Source organism: Pleurodeles waltl, chromosome 2_1, assembly GCF_031143425.1.
Source record: "Pleurodeles waltl isolate 20211129_DDA chromosome 2_1, aPleWal1.hap1.20221129, whole genome shotgun sequence".
NCBI classification, from domain to species: domain Eukaryota; kingdom Metazoa; phylum Chordata; class Amphibia; order Caudata; family Salamandridae; genus Pleurodeles; species Pleurodeles waltl.
In genome coordinates this window covers 538,028,375-538,052,286 of record NC_090438.1, presented here as the reverse complement: position 1 = coordinate 538,052,286, position 23,912 = coordinate 538,028,375, and the positions used below count along the sequence as shown (strand labels likewise).

At 41.7% G+C, this 23,912-nt stretch overlaps 1 protein-coding gene across 1 annotated transcript in view; it reads left to right on the top strand.

Annotated features, from left to right (window-relative positions):
- LOC138265988 (biliverdin reductase A-like) overlaps nucleotides 1–23,912 on the top strand; it is a 140,662-nt gene that overhangs the window by 42,919 nt on the left and 73,831 nt on the right. The window contains exons 2-5 of the mRNA XM_069214241.1: nucleotides 485–613; nucleotides 4,909–5,028; nucleotides 5,387–5,484; nucleotides 10,878–10,985. Coding sequence (XP_069070342.1) covers nucleotides 495–613; nucleotides 4,909–5,028; nucleotides 5,387–5,484; nucleotides 10,878–10,985 — 445 coding nt within the window. The 5' untranslated portion in view covers nucleotides 485–494. The remainder of the gene's footprint in view (nucleotides 1–484; nucleotides 614–4,908; nucleotides 5,029–5,386; nucleotides 5,485–10,877; nucleotides 10,986–23,912) is intronic.

The window sequence follows — 23,912 nt, the reverse complement described above, 5'->3', positions numbered from 1 at the left end:
ATACTGTTATATACCTGTGTGGACAGAGGAGGATGAAAATATTATAAATGTTCTTGTTTTTTGCTCTTGTGGTATGTTCCTAAGGAAAATGTAGTAATGCCGAATCTAAAGACTTTTGTTTTTTATTGAATTAGCATCTGAAACAATTGTGTTAATGACTAATTATACAAAGAGAGCTTTAAGAAAAAGATTGACAAATATATATTTAGTATACAGGTTGTCGGACAAGGTGTAAGTGTTTGAAAATAAATATGTGGTCTGGGCATTTGGTCTGAAAGATTAAAGAATGAATACAATTGTTTGCTTATATATTTTTACTGACAGTGGTAACAATATCCATTTATTGAAATGACTTCAATATGATTAATGAGATTGCATGAATGTATTGTTACATTGTTCATAGATTTTCATTGAAATAACAGAAATGCACAATATCATACTTTTTAGTTATACAGTACAGAAAACAAATTATTTTCTGCTGCAGGATTAGCAGAATGTTTGGCATTGTGGTGGTGGGGATTGGAATTGCTGGGTCGGTGCGGATGAGAGATCTGCTCAATCCTTTGCCATGCAGTCCATCCGAGAGTCTGAAGCTTCTGGGTTTTGTTTCAAGGTCAGTTATTGACATTCTTCTTATTGATACAACAAAATGTGTTTCATTTTAATCTGTTTAAATACTCATAAGTGGGTTGGAGACAGTGATCAGATGTCAGCATTTTTCACATCCCTTTAGGTAAGAATCTACCATATTTACAAAAAAACTGCTGCTTCTCATTCTGGCTTGTTATGCCCATAAGTGAACTGAAGTGGAAACTATTGCAGTTTTTTAAAGATGTATACGATTTTTCATTAAAAAGGGTTGTGACATATGGAAAATTATTAATTGATATATATATAAATGATGCTAACTGTTAAATATAAGTTATTCTATTTTTGTAAAAAATTTTATCTTATGAAATTATGTGTGTGTTTGATTATTTTCTATACTAAGAAATAACTACATTTTCGTTTTGGTTATATTATACGACAGGGAACAGGCGGATTGTGTTTTCTAAAATACCTCATTCAAATATATTAATTGATGGTTGAATATTTAGGATTTAAAAAGTGAGAACTAATTTTTTAAAATAAGTTCTCCTCGCCAAAGATTGTTTCTGGTTTCTATTTTTTTATGTGGAGGTTTGAATATTGAACATGTTTTGAAATAAAATTGACAATGAGTATTTTTTAACAGTATTGATATAGACATGTTTTTTTAAACGTCTTTTAATATATTTTTTTATGTTATGATTTGTGTTTGTTACTTATATTATTTAAAGTTTTGTGTTTGGGTATATTATTTTGGTGTATTGAATCTCACCCCTGCATTATACACACTATCTACTTTTTTTTGGTAATAGTAAATTTGCCCCCCCAAATGTTAACACATTACCAATGTTTGTTAGATTGGTGTTAGATCCCAATAGAGTGTTGATGCCATTTTGCAAACTGCGTCACAAATCCACTATTCGCAGCAGTGATGTGACTCCATCCTAAAATGATTGAAGTATTTGGTCCACTGTTATATGCACTATCACTAGTGAATAAAATCAAATTTCTTAGCTAAATAACTAGTTTATTAGCAGTTTTGATTCTACAGCATCCTCAGTTAACAAAAGGGAAGATGCCAATTTACTGGAAAACTGTGTCTCCTCTAAGCTAAAAAAATCTCAGGTCTGACTGGGAACTGCTGGGAGGCCATGAATAAGGGTTTAGACAGGGACACAGCATACAGACTCACATTAAAGTTGGTTAATAATGGCTTGCAAACCACACATTGGCTTGTGTGCTGCCGCTCTTGATCTCATAGCTGCTGATACTGTAGATTAAGTCACTCTTCTCAAAATTGTGCTTTTATGGATGAGCAAAGGACATCAGGTCCTGGAATAATTCCCCTTACATATTCTGAACTGCTCAATGAGCTTACCTCCTCAGAGGCCTCAGGGGTTACTGGGAGGCCCTAGGGATATAGAGGTTTCTTTGGCATTATGCAGCTCTACATTAGAGGTAGCTGCCCAGAAGCCATCATCATAGTTTCCCCCTGCCAATATGATGCCAGACATTGATCAACTGATCACCACCAAGAAAACAAAAAAAGGTAAGCAAGTGGTCCAACACAGGGCACTCCATAAGGCATGAGTGAGCACTCCAAAAGGGCAATGTGCAACTCAGCAATAGCTCCAAGATAGGGGAGGCCTGAATCGGTACGGCTAATTGAGCACTCGATAAGGCCTATGCACAACTCAGCTATAACTCCAAGACGGACCACGCCTTTTATGGGTCAAGTGCATCGGGTGCGTCAGGTAGGCGAAATAAGAACACCCAGTTTTCTATTAAACTCGTATTGCCGATTTAAGATGGTAGAACACTACTGACAGAGTGTAGAAATCTAAAGCAAGTTCATACCAAACAAGCGCAGAGGGGAAATTATTAATTTCTGGAGTTAACAAAAAGTTACCATCGGTGTCGGAGTGATTCCCACTTATATGGCTATTTACTGTTTTTGTTATGTGCTCTGTCTGTTATTATGGTGTTTCTTTGATGACTAGTCATTAGAAAAACTACCACTGTAATGATGTGATAGGCGGAAAGTACCTTAATCTAGTCGTCCTTAATGAAATAACAAAGCAGGCACTCAAGCAACATCAACACAACATGCGAAATTGATGCTGGGATTGCAAGGGTCACTTATTGAAGACTGCGCTCCAGGGCTGTTCCGTGGGATACAGTGAGAGAGAAAGTGCATGCATCATTTTTACATTACCATAGCAGCGAGGTATTTGGATGTGCAGATTACAAAAGTACACTTTGCAGATTATGCAGCAGGGCACAAGAGTGGGCAAGGTGCACATTTTCACAAATGTTGCACTACCGGCGTGCCCTAGTTGTAATCATCGGATGTTTGCTCGGATCATGTAATCCCTGGACATTTGCTTGGCACATGTTTTACACTATCTGCAAGTTTCAGAGACGCAAATTATTCAGAGTCCTCACATAACACTAAGGGCCAGATGTATCATCACAGCCCATTGCGATTCGGTAATAGCGATTTTTAAGAAATCGCTATTACCGACTCGCAAAGGGGCATGTATCACATTTGCAAATCGGTAATAGCGATTTCTTAAAAATCGCAAATGCTATTACAGAATCGCAAATTGCGATACCGGCCCCATTCGCAGCTATGGGCCTGTTGGCCCATAGCTGCAAATTATTTGCATTTTCAAAATTGCGATTTCTGAACCAGAAATCGTAATTTTGAAAATGCAAAAGGCCAGGGTGCTGGGGGCCTAAGGCCCCCTCTCCTGCACCCCAAAATCATTTTTTTAAACATGTACATACATGCCAAAAGGGCATGTGTGCTTTACATGTTCAATTAAAAAATGCAGTTTTACTGCATTTTTAAATTTTGCACCAGGTTACCACCTGGTTGCATATCATGGTATTTTGCAAGTGCAAAATGCCATTTTTGGAAAAATCGCAATTTGTGATTTTTTCTAGCATAGCCTTGCGATGTGGAATTTGCGAATCGCAATTTGCGACTCGCAATTTCCAGGTTGCAACGCAAGAAATCGAAATTTTTGTGATTTCTTATTTGTGGTCTGCGAATGCATTTCATGCATCGCAGACCACTGTTTTGCACTCGCAAACGGCCGAATTTACCGATTCGCACCGTTAGCGAGTTCAATTTTTTTTCATACATCTGGCCCTAGGTTCTCTGGCTGTGTAAGGCTGTTGAGCTACTGTTATCAATCACATGTTAAGTGCCTTACTTTGGCTACTGCAGATTTGGCGGGCTATTCCAGGTCACGTGTAAATTTGATGCATTCATTGCACAGAAGCAATTTGTACCGTGGGGTGCTATCGAGCCTAGAACGGAGGATAGCTGGTCACTTGCACATCTTTTTTTCTGTTCTGCGGGGCAAACTCAGAACGTGAACTATTTAACTGAATGTTTTGGTGCAGGGTTTAGCAGGCAAAAAGTATGTGGGTACAAATCCTTGAGCTGCACAATTTGTGCCCTTCCTGCAAACCTAGTTCCGGTGCAAACGCGAATTTGCACGTAAATCGGAATTAGGCCGAGGGCAGGGTCGGACTGGGTAACCAAAAGCAGCCCTGGCATAATGCCCAAACCAGTCCAGCTCCTTTAATCTCCTCGCACAAACTTGCTCTTTCCATCCATCTATACTCTCTCCCTCCTACCTCTCTCTCCTCCCTCACTCTTTTTCTCTCTCTCTTGAAGCCTCCCAGTGCCTGCTGCAGTTAAGATCAGGGGGTCAGGGAAAGTGACAAAGGCACCAAAGCAGCACCCTGCCCTAAAAACCGGCCTCCAGGCGCTCCAGTCCAAAATTCCCGGCGGAATAAAAGGCCCTTCTAACCCTGGCTGAGGGCCTTGATGTCTTGATGTTCATCGAGACCCTTCTTCGGAGCATTTTGTTGTGCATACTTGAGTTGTTCAGGAGTTGGCACTTGACTAATGATGTTTCGATAGTTGTGCCCCTGATGGTGTAATAAAGGGTGTTTATTTCGCTGCATGTTTTGCTGTGAATGGCAAACGCCTGAAGTATTGGTCCCTCTGAGGTACAAAAGGGTTAGCAATATATCGGCAAGTGGTGTCTTTTTGAGTATGTTCCGTCGATAACTGTTTCCATCCCCCATCCACCCCCTCTCTATCCCGATCCACTTAAAAAAGAATTTCTCTCAGATGCAGTTGCTAGCTTGGTAAGAAGGCCGACTCTGAAAGAAACATGACATAACAATGTTTTTAAAACCTTTCATCATTAATCCCCTCCTTTCATCATTTCATGTAAGTACACATAGAGCGGGTATGCTTTTTAACCGTGTTGTCATTCTTTCCTGCTGCTGAATTAGGAGACCGCTGGGCCACATTTTCCAGGTCAGACAGATGAGCCTGGAAGAGGCCTTGGAGAGCGAGGCTGTCCACGCTGCCATGATCTGCACAGATAACAGCAACCACGAGGAGAGCATCAGGTCCGTTCCACTTGTTCTGTTAAGTTACCTATGTGGACTTTATTCAGCAATTTGCCTAATTGCTTTGCCCTATATTTATCTCCAATGCGTTTTCCATTAGCTGCTCTGCATGGGAGTGAAAGCAGCAGGTATGCACTCTAAATGCTTCCTAGCAAGGACAAGCAGAACCTACAACAGCCCTCTGCTAGTGTCTGCTGATATTCAAGCAGCGATTGTTTACTTGCAGCTCTGCATTAATGAGCCTGGGCCCAGGCTGTCTGCCAGAGTCTGGTATTTGCAGAGGGGAGGCGGGGATGGCAAGATGGTATGGACTTTCTCTGTATATTTATTTATGCTGCACTCATCTCTGTATTTAAAGGCAATTTCTCGAGGCCGGGAAGCATGTGCTGGTAGAGTACCCCATGGCCCTGTCCGCTTCCAAAGCGCAAGAGCTCTGTGAACTGGCTGAGCAGAAAGGTAACTCAGAATCTCAAAGCACGTTCTAACATAACTGAAATGTCTCTCAAATATGTTAATTGTGCGACAGAAAGGCTGTATATCAACCTTGTTCCTATTTATTGCAATCATGTTACCCAGTGGCCAAAGACGAATGGGTATATTTTCCTTTAAAACTACGTTTGTCATAAAATATAAAAGAACTATCTAGCATCTGACAGTCTTTCCACCACAGACCCTATATTTCTCGTGAAATTGCAGATAACCTTCTGCTGTACAAGAAGATGTATTAATCAAACCTAAGAAGAGCCCAGTATTTTTATTCTGACTCTACCGCTTTTGGGTCAAATGTTCCAAATTCATCTTGTTTAAGTGCAGATGGTCACATTCTGTGGCATACATGGACTGAGAGGAAGCACCCTGCCCAGTCACTGGATAGCATTGTTTCTCCCAGGTATCCCTTTAGCACTTCCGCAGAACTATTCACTTACTCCACATCCGGTTTGCTGTCACGGCCTGGCTCATATCTATGTTTGGTTTTCCAAGCATTTTGAAGTTATTCACCATTTTTTGTCCTAGGGCCTGCTGTCTGTGCAGGATTAGAAAGGAGGAGCTTTGTGTTCTCTAAAGTGGTTCTCAGTGTTGTACCCCAGGTGCCTGTGTGAGACGGTTCCTTGTGCTGTGTGACAAGTTAATATGCTACTTCATGTGCTAGGTTTTTACAAGAAACTGACATCCTGCTGCCCGTATTGCTTGTGCGAGGAAAGGCTGCATGTCAGTGTCAGTGCCTAAACTGTGGTTTGAGTGTGTGTGAGAGACAAATCCACACAGTGAGAGAGGCGGGAGGAAAAAGAGAGAGCGAGAGATCACACTGCTGCTGTTTATCCTGGACTGGGTGCATAAGTGAGAGAAGGTTGCTTCATTTTGCAGCTTCTTCGCATGTACAGTATGTGGCTCAAACTTCTGTTATCAAGTGCAAGGTGAAGTAATTAGTGTAATTACTTTCTGGAATCTGAGCAACAAAATTGTAGCAATCGTTTGATGCAATTCATGGTAAGGTAATCACAATACCCCCCTTTAATCTAAGGCAGAGTAAAGAATTGAAAACATCCCACCTCTACCCTATAGCTTAATACAAATAGTCATTGTGGTAACCACCGTCCGTAATGTAATGCAGCACAGTGTAATGAAAGCAGTCACCCTCTGTGATCTAATGCAGAATCAATGGTTAACACACAGACGTACAGTCATTAGAGTAAAGCCCAGTAACCTGATGCAGGGCAAAATATTCAAAGGAAGCACCTATGGGAATCACATGCTTGTTGGAAAACTCTCGAAAACGGAATTCTTCAAGTCAACGTTTCATTAACCATCTGTTGCCACCTGTTCTTTCTTCACGCCCTGGACATGAAGATAGCGGACGAGAAATTCTCCATTGGGGCCACGCCCACATTCGGTTGGACTCTTGCTATTCTAAAATTCTTGCTTCTGTACTGAGTGGTGCAGCCCTTTGAAGGAGCTACATTGTGATATTTAGCGCTGTAAAGTCCTTAGCAGTAAAGAAGTACATTGTTCTTTACTAATATTTTAGCAGTGCCCCATGTGCCAAGCACTGTAACTAATAGTGGCACATTGTGTGCCTACGGGTGCACTCCCATACCTTGAAGTTCAGCTGCTAGCAAGCCTTTCTACTGGGGTGGCACCAGTTGTCCTAAACCTTTTAGCCATGTGCTGCTGTAGCTGTGCCCAAATGTAATATATAAACAAGCAAAACAAAGAGCATTGGGTTGCCCTGCACTGCCAAAGCATGTAAGAATGAACCATATAAAAAAGTCCAGGTAACGTATTCTGATTGATGTCGAAGAAAATGCACAGAAAATACATTTGATTGTTTAATCTGATTAAGTTCCTTTAAGTTAGATGTTTATGTGTGATCTATAAATATTAAACAGTAATATTATTCCTATGTAACCGCAGCTCATCTACGCCTCCCTTTATTTACCTATAACAAACCATTGCCAACAAAGACAATAAAAACATTTTGAAAACCAATGCTGTCAGTAAAATGTTCTCATAGGGTTGGTCATACTTTTTATAATGTGTTTGCGTTGCCAGTATGTGGCTGGAGTCTCGGGGACAAGCAGCAAGATCACGCTCTTTTACTGTGACTGCTTAACACACCTGTTGGAAAATTGCCTCTATGAAGGGTCACCCCAAACCTTTTTTCCTTCCTCCTCTTCTTTTTCTGACCTCCTTTTTGCTGCTTTAGGACTCTGGGCACTTTACCACTGCTAACCAGTGCTAAAGTGCATGTGCTCTCTCCCTAAAACATGGTAGAATTGGCTCATACCCAATTGGCATATTATATTTACTTATAAGTCCCCAGTGAAGTGCACTACATGAGCCCAGGGCTTGTAAATTAAATGCTACTAGTGGGTCTGAAACACTAATTGTGCCACCCACATAAGTAGTCCCTTAACCATGTCTCAGGTGTACCATTGCAAAGCCTGTGTGTGCATTTTCACTGCTGCTTCGTCTTGGCATTTCAAAGTACTTGCCAAGCCTTAAGCTCCCTTTTTTGTACATATAAGTCACCCGTGAGGTAGGCCCTAAGTAACCCATATGGCAGGGTACTATGTAGGTAAAAGGCAGGACATATACATATGTGTTTTACATGTGTTTTAAATGTCCTTGTAGTGGAAAATGCCTAAATTTGCTTTCCACTACTGTGAGGCCTGCTCCTTTCATAGACTAGCATTAGGGCCGCCCTCATATACTTTTTGAGTGGTAGATTCTGATCTGAAAGGGGTAACCAGGTCATAATTAATATGGCCAGAATGGTAATGGAAATCCTGCTTATTGGTGAGGTTAGGTTTTATATTACTATTTTAGAAATGGCAGTTTTAGAAAGAGATCTCTGCACTTAAAACCATCTGTGCCTTACAGCCTGTCTCCAATCAACGTCTGGTCTGTGCTGGTTGACAGCTCCTTTGTGCATTTCACCTGGACAATCACAAACGCAGGACACTCAGTCACACCTGCATTCATCTGCATATTGAATGGGCCTTCCTGGTTTGGAAAGGTGGAGAGCCTGACACTTACCTTTCAAAGGCCAGTGGTCTGCTCTATCACAATGGACTGCTAATCCCCCTACTGGGACCCTGGCAAACAGGGCTGAACTGAAAGGGGAACTTGTGTACTTCAAAACCACTCTTTGAAGTCTCCCTCACTTCAAAGGCATTTTTGGATATGTTAACTGGGTCTCTGATCCCAACAAACCAGACACTTCTGGACCTACACCTGCAACCTGTCATGAGGAACTGTCTGCTCAAAGGACTCATCTGAACTGCTTTGCTGAGAAGGACTGCTGTCTGTTGCCCTGCTACCCTTCTGGTCGCTAGCTTTGCTGAGAAGGACTCTGCCTTCCCCAAAAGTGCTCTCCAAGGGATTGGATTGAGCTTTCCTCCTGTTTTCTGAAGTCTCAGGCCCAAAAGTACTTCATCTCTTGAGGAAAGTCCTTGTGCGTTGAAAATCGACGCATCGCCTGCCTAAATTGAAACAAAGCCTGCATTGCGACCGGGAAATCGCTGCACAGCCGACCAGGAGAATGCAGCCCAACTTCCAGAGTGGAAATTGAAAGCAGGGCCTGCCTTACTACGGAAAATTCAAAGCATTGCCTACCGGATTGATGCATCGCACGTGCCTTCTTCCAGAGCATCAGGGTTTTTCCCTGCATCGTCCCAGGACGTCAAAATATCCCCGTGCCTCAGTGAGGAACCAAGTCTGCGCACCAAAAAACTACGCAAACCCCTTGCAGCGTGCCAGAAAACTTGACGCAACACCCTATTTTTCTACTCATCTCCTCCTCTGAGGTCTCAGTGCGTCGTTATTTTTGAAGCATACCGGGTACTGTGTGTAGCCAAGAGACGACTGTTTATTTCTAAGGATTAAGACTCTTTTAAACATTTTAAAAGTGATATTTCAACTTGTGATTATTGGATCTTTGTTGTTGTGGCCTTATTTTATTCAGCTAAGTATTATCTATTTTTCTAAACCTATGGTGTATGTTTGTGTGTGTTTTCACGGTGTTACTGTATGATTTATTACACAAATAAATTACACACTGCCTTCTAAGTTAAGCCTGAGTACTCAGTGCCGAGCTATCAGATGGTGGGCACAGGATACTTTGGATTGTGTGTGACTCACCCTGACTAGAATTGTGGATTGTCATCCCTACTTAGATAAGGGTGGATACCTCTGCCAACTAGAGACCACATTTCTAACAACACCCATATATCAGTATGACTGCGTTTTACCAAAATGATACCTAAAACAAGTGTCCAGGGCTCTAATGCCTGAACTGGTCTGGTTGTTTTGTACAACAAATTATGCCTCAAGTAAATAAATAAATCAGCACTTGAAATTATTAAAACAACCCCCACCTATCTTACACAAATGAGATTTTTTCTTTAAAAAAAATGCTTAACACCTTTCTTGGGTTTAAGTTCACAGATTTTTAAGTCTCTCTTCTATATTTGATGACCTATGACTGCACTTTAGCAATGACTTTTGCAAATTGCAGTCCTTCTTGCGTAACCAGGAATCAGTACGGGGAGCTGCATTTTGGAAATGAGTAAATTATAACTCCTATGAAGTGTAAATTGTTCAAATGGGAGTCCCTAAAATGTTTTGCCCAGGGCTCCAATAATTAATAAGATGGTACTGTCAATGAGCTATCCTAAAAGAGCTTGAGTGAGCTGAAAATAAATGACAAATTCAAAGTTCTTCTGAACAGTGGGCTCCAAAAAATGTTCACACCAGGTCCCCAAAGTTTTTAAGACATCTCTAAGTAGAAGTAATATATGACATATCAGACTTATGTCTTAATCTTGCTCAGTAAAGATACAACTTATTACTTTTTTATTTTACAATTGCACACTTTGACATTTGAACACAGGCATTGTTACCACATGTACATTTCCAATCAACCACCTCATAGTCTAACTTAAGTATGTCAAAAGGAGAGGACTTTATGATGGCTATTTCATTTACTTTAGTAAGCACTGGGACCCTTCAAAAGTGATCATGATGTTACTGTATAATTTCATTTATGTAACTGTTCTGCTTTGAACAAAACCTGCTGTTTGTGCATCATAATTGTGTTCTGCATGTTCCACCATCTGTTCTTTTTTATTTTGACCAGAATGTTGTGATGTGATCAAATATGTCAGCTGTTGTGTGTGTACCTTTTGCCATAATTTGCGGGGATTCAAGTTTAAAAACTGTCTCACTGTCGTATTTGGCAGAGAGAATTCATTTTATAAAAATGAGTAACAGTTCTATAACCACGGTTTCTATGGCACCTTCAATAGCACATTGTAAATAACCTTCTGTCTTCATTGATGGTGCTACAGGCAGAGTCCTTCATGTAGAACATATTGAAATTTTGACTGAAGAGTACAAGGAACTGAAGAAAGAAGTTGACGGCAAAGATCTGGTGCACGGAACATTGCATTTCACAGGTCGGTCAAAAAAAGGCAGTGCTTAAAACAAAAAGCACCTTCACAGAGTTATTCCCTTTATTTTTGGTTGCAAATACATATTCCCATTTTCTACTTCCTCCTGAAATTAATCATGCACAGTTTATGTAGAATGGCTGTCATTTCTGCTGGATTTGGTTCTGCGGCTATAGATTCTACATGTGCCTGTATGTTATGGCTTGTCCATCTACAACATGATGCCATTTTGTTAAGCATGTAGCCATGGACATCTACGGATGCAGCGGACCATGGCCCTGGTAACAATAAAGGAAGTGACGTTTTTAAAGACATACAATAAAAGTTAGACATGATAATCAAAAAATTAAACAGTAGTTAAAACTCTGTTAAGATTCCACCCATATTTTAGATAAAGTGCAGCAATAGTACATCAGTGGTGCAACTAAACTATGCCAAAGGCAAGGAAATCATAGGCTAGGGGCAGATTCATTATAAATGAGGCCTAGAGTCATCACATACCTAACCCCTGAAACAACATCTATTTGCTCAACCACATCCATTATATGGCTAGATATTGCAGTGTGAGCACAGTTATTACTTAGAGACTGACATGGATGGTGCCTGTGTCTGAGTTTCTTTCCCAGAACTAGTATGTACTCATGCTTCAAAGTAAATCTGGGTTCCACCCTTAACAACTGAGTGAGTTCTGGAATTTGTGATGTCATGGCAATCAGAGGAGTGGGAAAGGCTGAGTCTATGAATATAATGTTTGGTTTTGTTGCAGATTAGTCATGTACACACCTGGGGCACATGTTACTGCATTGTACATATTATTACATTTTTACCAGCGGATTGATGATTCGCACACCATTATTTAATACCTGGTATTTATAGGGCACTTTGGACCAGGATATCTTGTTTATATACTCTGCGTCTACAATTATGGTGATTCGCACACCCTAGAAGGCTATTATATTATAAATTTTTGTTCTTAAGTAATTCACTTAAGTAAATTTAATGCATACTGTGTTACATATTATTTTCAAAGATTCTGACTTTGGAATTCAAAAACAAAAAATAACATGCAGGAAAACATTATTACCCCTCCTGCTTTTCTTGCAACACCAGAAATTTCCCAGATTGAATGGGAACAATGGAAAGAAGGGTTTGAGGCCTATTTGGAGGCCGTTGAAGGAGACATTTTAACTCAAAAATGAACGTCTGCATTATTAAAATATACTTTAGGTCCAGAAGGCAGAAAAGCATAGAAGCATTGCCTAGCTTTAGTGTGATGAGGGGGGAGATGCTTTAGATGAATTTGCTACTCCCTTCGAAAACTAGATGCTCATTTTAAGAAAAATAAAAATATCATTATGGAAAGACATAATTTTATATCCTAGGCAACAGTTACTGGGTGAACCAATGGATGCAGAAGCATTAAGAGCTTTAGTTGCTAGTTGTAATTTTGGGGTGTTCGAGGAAGAAATGATAAGGGATCAGATTGTGGGAAAAAACAACAGCAAACAAAATCAAGAAAAGTTGTTAACCACTGATAATTTGGCCCTTGATAGAGCTGTAGAAATCTCTAGCAGCACAGAAGGTACCACTGCTTATATGGAACCAGTGTTGTTGGGTGCATGCTGTTCAAGGGAAAGAATCCTCAAAATTGAATGAAAGGAAAACTAGGGCAAAGAAACAATTAGCACATTTTTATAGATGTGGTAGTAGAAATCACACAGGTAATTCCGTGTCTTGTCCTGCTACTGACAACAAATGTACCAAGTGTAAGAAAAAAGTCAATTTTGCACAAGTGTGCAAATTCAGTAGCATAAGCAATGAGAAAAATGTTTCTCGACAGGTTAATGTGGTGAAAAATGTAAGCACTAAAGACAATAGTTTGGAATATGAAGAAGTTAATGTAGTGTTTTACATACAATCAGCTGAGGAATAAATTAATCAAAAAGTAATGCAAGTTGGATTACAAAAAGTTAAAAGACTGTTTTGCTCTGTGAATGTAGCATATGTTCCAGTCAACATGATGGCTGATTCTGGTTCTTTTTTCATTCTCATTGGACTGAAAGAATGGGCAAGTTTTAAAAATATTACATTAAAGAAGTCCAATGTACGACCTGTAGACTATGGAGGAAAACCTGTGGATGTGGTCGGTGAATTTGAAACTGAGTTGGAATTTAAAGCACAAGTCACTGTATATGTGGCCAAAGATGGGTCATGTTTATTGGGAAGGTTAGATCAAAGATCAAAGGAATTTAGGTATTGTACTGGATCCCAATGGTCCTGAACAAGTGTTATTGAAAGGTGGAAGTGTGTCATTGTGAGTGAGTGTGAATGGGTGAAAGTTTTCAGGAAAGAAATGGCAAAATCTAAAGACTTTTCCCATCAAATCATATTAAAAGTTGGAGGGTGCAGTGCTTGTTGTACATTAAGTCAGATGTGTACCCTTGACTATGAGAGAGAAACTAAGAAAGGAGTTAAAGAGTTTGTGTGATCAGTGCATTATTGAGGCTAAGGAAAGTTTGGAATGTTTTTCCCCTATACTTTTAGCTAAGAGACCAATGAAGTGTTAAGAATGTGCATTGATCTATGAGACTTCAATGATAGAACTTGGGTCGAGAAGCATCCTTTGCCTAATATAACGGAGATGTTTGCCTCCTTAAAGGGTGCCAAGATTTTCACTATCCTAGACATGACAGCTGTGTACCGTCAACTTGTTTTGAAGCATGAGAGTAGGCATTTAACATTCTTCATTACACCTGAGGGTGCGTCTAGGTTTAAACGCATGCCTTTCAGCTTAGTTTCAGCCTCTTCAGTTTTTAGAGAGTGGCAGAGGCATTGTGCAAAGAGTAGAGTAGAACCAAAGCAGAATGTAGTAAAAGCAATGTCAGAATTTCCTGCTCCTATGGACACGGACAAAGTACAGTAATTTTTAGGCATGTTGGAGTTGTATTCCCAGTTCATTCCCATATGTGCAGAAATAACCAGTATTTTAAGGAATTTGCTCAAAAAGAATGAAAAATTTATGTGGAGTAAAGAAACAGAGAGGGAAGTTTAGACAATCAAAATGGAGGCTGTAATGCCATTCCATTGAAGCCTTTTGACGGACATGATCCCTCGATTATAATCACTGATGCCAGTCAGTATGGGCTGGGTGTTGTACTCATGCAGATGCATGAAGGAAAGGATGACATTGTAGCTTTTGCTTCTTGTGCGTTGAGGGGAGCAGAAAGCACATATTAAGTAATTGAAAGTGAGGTTCTGAAATGTTGGTGAGGAGTTAACCATTTCACAAATTACCTGTGGGGGACGATATTCATTGTCAGAGTGGACCACAAGCCTTTAGGTAATCTATTCACCACTAAATGTGCTGGCAAATCTATTCCACGCATTTACCATTAAAAGGGTCAGAAACAAGCAATAAGTCTGACCAAGATGGCTTTAGCAGAATAGGTGTCATATTCAACTCAACTAATGGGTGCATTACAGAGGTCGAATGGAGGTCTGCAATGGAAGCAGATAAAAACTTGATGGCGGTCAGAGACCGGGTAGGTAAGGATTGGCCCCAGAATAAAACTTTGATGCATGTGGATGCTTATAAACATGTTTTTCAAAATCAAATGTGGTGGATGGAATGCTACTGAGGAGTGACACTTTTGTTGTACTAAGCGGAGTACGTTGAAACGTACTAGCTCTTGCATATGAAGGTCTGGTGGGGATGAAAACATGAGGTTCTGGCATGTTGGTGGAGAGTTAACCATTTCAGGAATTACCTGTAGGGGCCAAAATTCATGGTCAGAGTGAGCCACATGCCTTTAGGTAATCTATTCAACACTAAAGGTGCTGGCAAATCAACTCCATGCATTGCCAAGTGGCAATTCAGGTTATCAGAGTTTCAATATCATGTGGAATATATTCCTGGGGCAAGACAATTTTTAGCAGATTGTTTATCCCATTTCCCAACTAAGTACATTTGCTCAACAGCATTAGGATCTAATTTGATTCCTAATTCCCTTTGATGTTTCCACCCTTAAAGGTTGAAACCTTGTTTAGAGAGATATATATTTTTCCTAAAGTAGTCCTATCCTTGAAGTTGATGTGCACGATAAGCATTCCTACCTGGGGAAAAGGATCTTTATTGTATCCTCCTGGTTTTATATCAGGAGGTAGCATAGTGTAATTCTTATTTTGAAAACTTGGTTTAAAAGTAGTTTCATCTATCAACATATAAGGAGAGCAAGAGTCTGCAAAGACTGTGAATTTGACTCCATCCAAAGATATCTCACGTGTAGGATACATAGGGGGTCATTCCAACCCTGGCGGTCAATGACCGCCGGGTTGGAGGACCGCGGGAGCACCGCCGGCCTGGGGCATTCGTCGGACCGGCAACACTGGCGGTCTCCCGCCAGTGTACCGCCGCCCTTTGGAATCCTCCAAGGCGGCGCAGCTAGCTGCGCCGCCGAGGGGATTCCGCCCCCCCCTACTGCCATCCAGTTCCCGGCGGTCCGCCCGCCGGGAACCGGATGGCGGTAGGGGGGGTCGTGGGGCCCCTGGGGGCCCCTGCAGTGCCCATGCCACTGGCATGGGCACTGCAGGCGCCCCCGTAAGAGGGCCCCTACAAGTATTTCACTGTCTGCTTGGCAGACAGTGAAATACGCGACGGGTGCAACAGCACCCGTCGCACCTTCCCACTCCGCCGGCTCGATTACGAGCCGGCATCCTCGTGGGAAGGGAGTTTTTCCCTGGGCTGGCGGGCGGTCTTTTGGCGACCGCCTGCCAGCCCAGGGAAAAACTTAGAATACCCTCCGCGGTCTTTCGACCGCGGAGCGGTATTTCGGAGGGGGGAAGTCTGGCGGGCGGCCTCCGCCGCCCGCCAGACTTGGAATGACCCCCACAGTTTCAGGATTTGCCACATCATTACCAATTTGGAATACAATATCTTTCTTTTGCAGATCTTCATTATTGATCATATGGGTTACTCTATTTCCCATATCCTTAAATGCCTTGGCAAAATGTCAACTTTTATTGCATTTCCTGCATTATCACTGCATATCACTGCTCTTGCAGGACGTTTAGGGTTATTTGCTAAGTGGTTAGCAGTGCCACAATTATAACATTTCAGTCTATCAATTTCAGATTTTGTTTGCTTATATCCATAGCATTTGTCTTCCATTTATTAACTTTTTCAGAAATTTTGTGTACATTACTATCAATTATTACAGAAACCTTGTGCACATTACTATCAGTTACTACATTAGAATCTACAGATTCCATCATTTCTTTCATGCAGAATGCAGCATGTTTCACACTTTTAGCTATGTCTATAGCCTGGCTTAAATCTGGGTTTTCTGATAACGGGTTTTCTTGGACAGTTTACTAGTTGATCTTTTATACGAGAATCTGTAAATGACCCGAAATCGCAGGTAGTTTATAATCCTTTCAGGACTGCAATGTAATTAACCACTTTTTCATTATTTTCATGTGATCTACAAAAAAACAATCATGACGTTCTAATACAACATTCATATTTTCCCAAAAGTGTTCTTCTAGGGGCCAGATGTAGCAAAGTGTTTGCGCCTCGCAAACGGTGAAAATCGCCGTTTGCGAGGCGCAAAAGCCACTTTGCCATTCAGAAATGCATTTTGCGAGTCGGCTCCGACTCGCAAAATGCATTTCCGACTCGCAAATAGGAAGGGGTGTTCCCTTCCTATTTGCGACTCGCAGTGGGATGTAATTCCATTTGCGACCGCGTACGCGGTCGCAAATGGAGTCGCAGTTACCATCCACTTCAAGTGGATGGTAACCCACTCGCAAATTGGAAGGGGTCCCCTTGGGACCCCTTCCAGTTTGTGACTGGACCCCAAATTATTTTTTCAGGGCAGGGAGTGGTCCAAGGGACCACTCCCTGCCCTGAAAAAAACCCAAAACTAAAGGTTTCGTTTTTTTTTAAGTGCAGCTCGTTTTCCTGTTAGGAAAACGGGCTACACTTCAAAAAAAAAAAACTGCTTTATTGAAAAGCAGGTCGCGAACATGGAGGTCTGCTGACGACAGCAGGCCTCCATGTTAGCGAGTGCCTATACTCGCAATGGGGCCGCAATTTGCGACCCACCTCATGAATATTCATGAGGTGGGTCATTGCGACCCCATTGCGAGTCGCAGTCGGTGTCTGAGACACCGTACTGCATAGCAATTTGCGACTTGCAAATTGCGAGTCGCAGGGACTCGCAATTTGCAAGTCGCAAATTGCCGACTTGCTACATCTGGCCCCTAGTCTCTTGAGGGTGTTTTGATAAGCTTATAACTGTTCATCTCCTTGAGCATCTCATTCCTTTTTTTGATCATCAGTATTTAATTCAGGTAAGCCATCAAAATCTCACTGACTTGCGTTCCTAAATTCTGTAAAAGTATATGCTGTTTACGTACTGAGGAGAACATATCTGAATAATCGTTCTATTCCTTGCATGATGTGTAGTGCAGCTGTCATGTAATCAATGGCTTTTTGATGAGCTATTCGAGATACATTGATCACTGATAGAAAAACGATGCATCACAATTCTTTTCTCACATTTCAAACATGGTGTATAGGGACTGTGTATAGTTAGCAATTATTCCAACATATAGCTAACTGTGAAGTAAACTAGGTCCATTTCGGCCAGGCAACAACAATTAAAGTCCCATGATAAATAGATGTTTAAACCTTGCAAATAGTCATTGAAAAAATGAACATGGAAGCAGATGAGAACAAGAGCAGGCCTGTTTATACAGAAACAAAAATACAGTAATGGAAACATGCTTTCTGCATGTGTCCAAAAAACATCATATCCAAAAGTTGAACCAGAGCTGAACCGGAAACCATTTATAGCTGTTCAACTGCAATTCACACATAATCATGCTTTTTACTAACATTCTCCTATTGTGCTACAGCTGAAAAATTCTAAAGGTAGATCAACAAGAAAACCATTTATGTACCTTTTTCCTAGTTTGATATAGGACTCCAAATCACTTTACATAAACATACTTGTACTCTTTTATTTCGCCCTATATACACAAATACATTCCACCCTTACCAGGCTATTTAATGCTTCCAAAAATGAGGGAAACAGCAACCACCTCAAGATTAATTTCCTAACGTCTCTTGTAGGCCATGATAAAGGGGATAACCATACAACAGTCAGAGACTGGCTCTGGCTATCTGTGTCACAAACACAATACTTGTGGTCTGTCCAGTGTTTGGCACCTTAGCAAATTTGGCATTGACATATTACATATCATGCCACTGCAGCTGCTATGGTTGGCACACAGTCATTTATAGGGCATGCCATTGCAGTCACCCATCACAGGTTGGTACCTCTGTTTGTAGCACACATGCCTATATGACCCCAAACTGAGAACACCAGTCTCAAATGCTAGGCACGGTGCAGAAAGTTCTTCCTGGGAAACACATAGCAAAGAGACCCATATCGGAGATGCCATTGACGAAATGCTTCCTACTTAAACTCTTGACCTCTTGTTTTCCAGTACTGCTGCAATTTGTCTGAAAATGAAACTGAAAGCTAGGCCTCGGCCTTGATCGCAGCAAAAGCGTTCCATTTCTCTCTCAAGTGATAACATTTTGATTTGGCTAAATGCCATATACAGCCATGTCGATGTTTTTACTTATAGTTTTGTTCAGCACTTTACAGAATCTCTGCAATCTTTCGTTACCATCATTTACCACAGTTCACTTTCTGATGCTCGTGCTGCCCATGTCGCCTCTGAGCAAGCTGTCACATGTCACAAGATCAGTCCCAGGGTAGCAAAAGCAAAGCCAGGGGGTGCAGATGCGACCCTATGGCGACCCCTAATTGACGTCCATGTGTAAAACTTAAGAGTATGGGTCTTGCTTTTTAGAGTCGTGCATGCACTAGCACATGTGTCTCGCTTGCGAGACCATGTTTCATACAGAAAAGGGCTTCTAGCCCTCCCAGGCTTACCATTTGTGTGCTGCAGTGTCACTCTTCATTCCAGAGTCCCTAATTGGCTAATTCAGCTGAAACGTCACTTCCGGTGCTTGCAGTGGAACACTGGCCAAGCACAGATTGATAAACCTAATCAGTGCTCATTTACTGTTTCAGATGCAATTGAGGTACTATTTTTTAAGATTGCCTCAGCTCACGTTCTGTTTTACATGTGCGACTGATGTCTGCAACCAGTGTTACTGTTTTCCCCTCCCACACACCGTTTCTCCATGTGCTGTCCCCTTCACACCATTCTCTACCCCGTCCTTATTATTAAATAATCATACGGAGCACCTCTGCACAGGCAGGTACCACCGTAGCTGCAGAGTGCCACTTCTGTGTCCAAGCCGACTGCTTGGGTTCTGCTTCTACAACCCACCTCAGGCCAGCATCGTCACCAAAGCCACCATGAGGGTTGTAAGTGCAACTAGTGTTGCTGCAGTAACGTTTGGTGGTTCCATTTGTTTCATTTTCCCTTTGATGGACTATACTGTCCCAGCCATTGCACCCACCTCTCCATGGGGAAGAGTTGCTCCTCATCCCTTACCCCACATTGACAACAGCTCAGACTAGAATATTCGTGAGTTACCAAGCAGGGCAAAGGCCGGCTGTACTGTGCTGCTGCCTGCCTCTTGCCTATTTGTGACTTTGTTTTATCCCCCACCCTAGACCTTCTCAAACCAAACTCAGACACTCAGAAAAGAGTATCAACGGCTGCTCCAGAGGCAACATGTCCATTAACTCTATTATCAGTCAAACCCTCACACTGGATTTCTCACAGAGCCCTACAGAAAGCACCCTTTGCAACTGGTGCATTTACACTCTGAGAGCTGCTGTGTCTCCCCCACAGCAAGCATTGTTACCCACTGAGATGCCTTACCAGTGGATACTATTGTGCACCAGATATAGATGTGATAATCTCTGTGGGCTCATACTTGTAATGAGGGTACTTTTGGCCTGCTCAGCTTTTCTTCGCTCTGAGGTGTATAAAATGAGTTCTGAAAAGTTGTAAACTGCAAGTGTATGTCTGTGTGTTTGGGTGTGTGTCCTTGTGTGCCTGAGGTGAATCTCTGTGTGCACATGTGCTTGAGTGTGTCTCTGTGTATGCTTGTGTGCTTGAGTGTATCTGTGTGTGCATGTGCTTGTGTCTGTCTGTGTGTGTGTGTTCTTGAGTGTGTTTGTGTGTTTTATATCATACATTAATAATTATTTGGGTTCCATCACAGACCCTATCAATGGTAAGTCTCAAGAAACCCTTTGGTTTACCAAACAACAACAATTCTTTTGTTCATCCGCCCTGTGGTTCATGTAAAACTATTTTCTTATTTAAAATTGTTCTTTCAAGGCTTCCAAATACATTTTAGCTCCATACACACTCCTATATGCCCCACTCCAAACTGCCACATAGTAATCCACCCAACTCCAATATGCCTCACTCCAACCCAAAACAATCCATCCCACTCCAATCCACCCCAACCCAGTCCAATACACCCTACCCCATACCAATTTAAGCCACCCCACTCCTATCCACCTCACTCCGATCCACCTGGATTCAATCCACCTCAACCCATTTCGGTTCACCCCACTCCAATCAACCCATCCAGTCCACCCACTGCAATCCAACCCACTCTACCCTGATCCAATAAAACCCCATCCAATCCCCCCACTACCGCAATCCAATAGAACCCACTCCACCCTATTCCACCCACTCCTTGCCCCTCCACAACGCTGCACTCTGAGACACTGCATTCTACGACACTCTCTGCATCTGATCTCTAATCCCCTTTCCTCAACTCTACTCCCCCACTCCACTCTACGATACTGTACTCCAACAAATACAGTCTACTACAATCTACTCCCCCACTCCACTCTAGGACACTGGCAACTGCCAGATAACATAAATCCACATAAATACACTCCATATCATGCCACATAATTCCAGTCAGCATAATTCCACTGAATGCTACACAGTTCCACACTATAGTTACACTAAAGACATTTCCATTTCACGCAGCATATCTGGCAACAAACCACATAATTCAACTCCACAACATATTTACACAACACACCACGTACATCCAATCCACACTACAGAATACCACATCAGGCCATAAACTTCAACAGCACACCACATAATTAAACTCCACAACATACCACTAAACAACACAAAATGCCATTCAATATAATCATACCCCATGACATACAATCCCACTCCATATAATTCCAGTACACACAAAACCACATAACTACCACCCACATAATTCTACTGCACACATGCCACGTAATTACACTACACACATTCACTACACACAATTCCACACCTCACAAATTCACAACTAACTATTCCAATCCACCCCACATAATTTCACTCCACATCACATACATCCACTCTACTCCATAAAATACATTATTGTTTACTACACCAATAGCTCTGAGTCTTGCAAATGCAGGAAATATTGGCATTGGAATGCTTGTTAAATACACTGCATCCTGCCCTCCTGGCTGTTCATGACCTATCCTAGAGGTGACTTACACGTATTAAAAATGAAGGTTTGGGCCTGGCAAAAGGTATATTTTGCCAGGTCAAAATGGCAGTTTACAACTGCACCCACAGGCTGCAATGAGAGGCCTGGGGCATGTTTTACAGGGCTACTTAAGTGGGTGGTAAAATCAGTTCTGTAGACCGACTAATAGCATATGATTTACACGCACTGGATACATGGGGTACCACTTTTCAAGGGCCCTAGGAGTAAATGAAATGTGCCAACAGGATGTAGTATATTGATGCAATGCTCACTAGAATCCTTGTGGTTCTAGGCAGACTCTGAAAAGGAAGTATGTAATGTACGGGGAGGTGTTAAGTTGTGGCTAATGGACAGAATGAGGTAATCCGCAGTGTGTTAGTGTATGGTGAGGAATAAAGTAATATTTGATCGCAGCTCCTATGTGGCTTAATTTATCTGCATGCTACAGGGCTTGGGAAAATGCTACAATTGGCGACGAGTAGGGGATACGTGCCCTAGAAGACAAGTCTGCTCTTCCTGAGAGTTTGCAATGATACAGCAAACTGCTTGTATGTGCCATGTGTGCCCATAATTGATATAGTGCTGTCTGCAACTCGCACATGTTGAGTCAAAGCCCTGTACCAAGCTGTACACAGCCACTGAGGAGATTAAAGGTCCTGCAATGGAGCACATTCAAGATGTCTGCCAAACTGCAGTCGACAAACATGCTGCACCATGCATCAAATACTGAACGATTATTCAGATGAAGCAAGAAATAGCGATCACATCAGAAAGATAAGGAAAAATGAAAACATCGTCAAGGGCGATTGAAGCACACAGTGATGCACACTCTAACCACGACCTCTGCTTACAGGAGGTGTCAGTACCACTCTGGATGACGAAAAATGTCTAAGCAGCATGTGCTCTCAATGGCAGCAGATGGGAGCAAGAAATACAATGCAGCTATGTTCTTGAAGCCACCACCGCCTTTCAATGCTTCTAAGAAGCAAAACATTGGTGCCCGGTGGGCTGCGTGGATCGAAACATTTGATGAATTCATAGCTGCACTAGAGCTAGAAGATGACAAGAAGATCATCAAATATTTCAAAAACCTTTCAGGTGATGGAATGAAAGAAGTGCTAAAGAAAATCTCACAGACTGATGCTAGGTCGTAACAAAAGGTAAAAGAAGCATTAGAGGCCAATTAAATCCAATGTTTTATGTTAACTTTGAAAAGTATCTCTTCAACCAAGCGTGACAACAGTTATGAAACAATGGATGAGTTTGTTGAAAGAGTTGAAGTGCCCATTAAACATTGAAAGTTCTGTGACTTCATGGATGAAGAAGCCATGGACCTCAGAATCATTGATGGCTGCCTTTCACGTTCGTTTAGAAGATGCATGCTAAGAGAAACACACATTCTAGAGAAAATATTGATGGCTTTGAGAGCAGAAGAACAGCAGATTGACGAGCTGCTGACATGGAAGTAGTAACAGTACACCAAAAATCGGTACTGACTGTGAAAGCAAGCACAAGCATAAATGAGATACAGGTAGCTCAACGTTTTCAAAGAAAACAAAACTATGTTTCCGATGTGGATTTTTGTTTCCCCATGCAGGTAAATGTCCAGCTGTAGGACAGGTTTGCAAAGGTTATGGAAAAGAGAACCACTTCATAACAGTGTGCCGAGCCAAAACAAAGAGCCAAAAAGAACGCAAATGCATCATGATGACAAGAGAAAATGGCCATGAGAATGTTTCAGAAGCATTTGACCCACCCCCTAAAACTGAAAAGCAACATTTGCTACGACAAGTAGAAACCAGGCAAACCAGGCAAAGCAATCATCATCAAGCTTATCATACTAAGGTTCTTCTTCTAAGGTTCGCCTTGAGACCCTCGCGGGTAAGTAGTGCGCTTTATAAATACAATGATTGATTGATTGATTGCTTCTTAGCCATTGAAAAGCTAAGGGTCACCATTAATGTTCTACAAGGGACATCGTCCTAGACAATCCATCGCTCAGGACCTATCACATTTCAAACACCTATCACAAAACTTGTTGAGTCCTAAAACTGTATAGGAAGTGACCTAGCCAGCAGTTCTATCTCAAGAGCATGAGTATATGGCAATGTAACCCAATCAGGGTGAACCTCCATCACCCGAGCTGGCAGACAAGTGAGAGAGTCTCGCCGACTAATCGAGGAACTGTGATTTTGGTGATGTCTGGAATCTTTTTATTTAAAAAAGGAAGAGATGTAGCATCTTGATGTTATGCACAGTAGCATCCTCGTGGTTCTGGGCAGACTCTGGAAAGGAAGTACTCAATGTATGGGGCGGTGATAAGGTGTGGTTACTGAAAAGTATGAGGTAATGCACAGTGCTTTAGTGTATGCTGGGAATAAATTAATGTTTAATTGCAGCTCCTGTGTGGCTTAAAT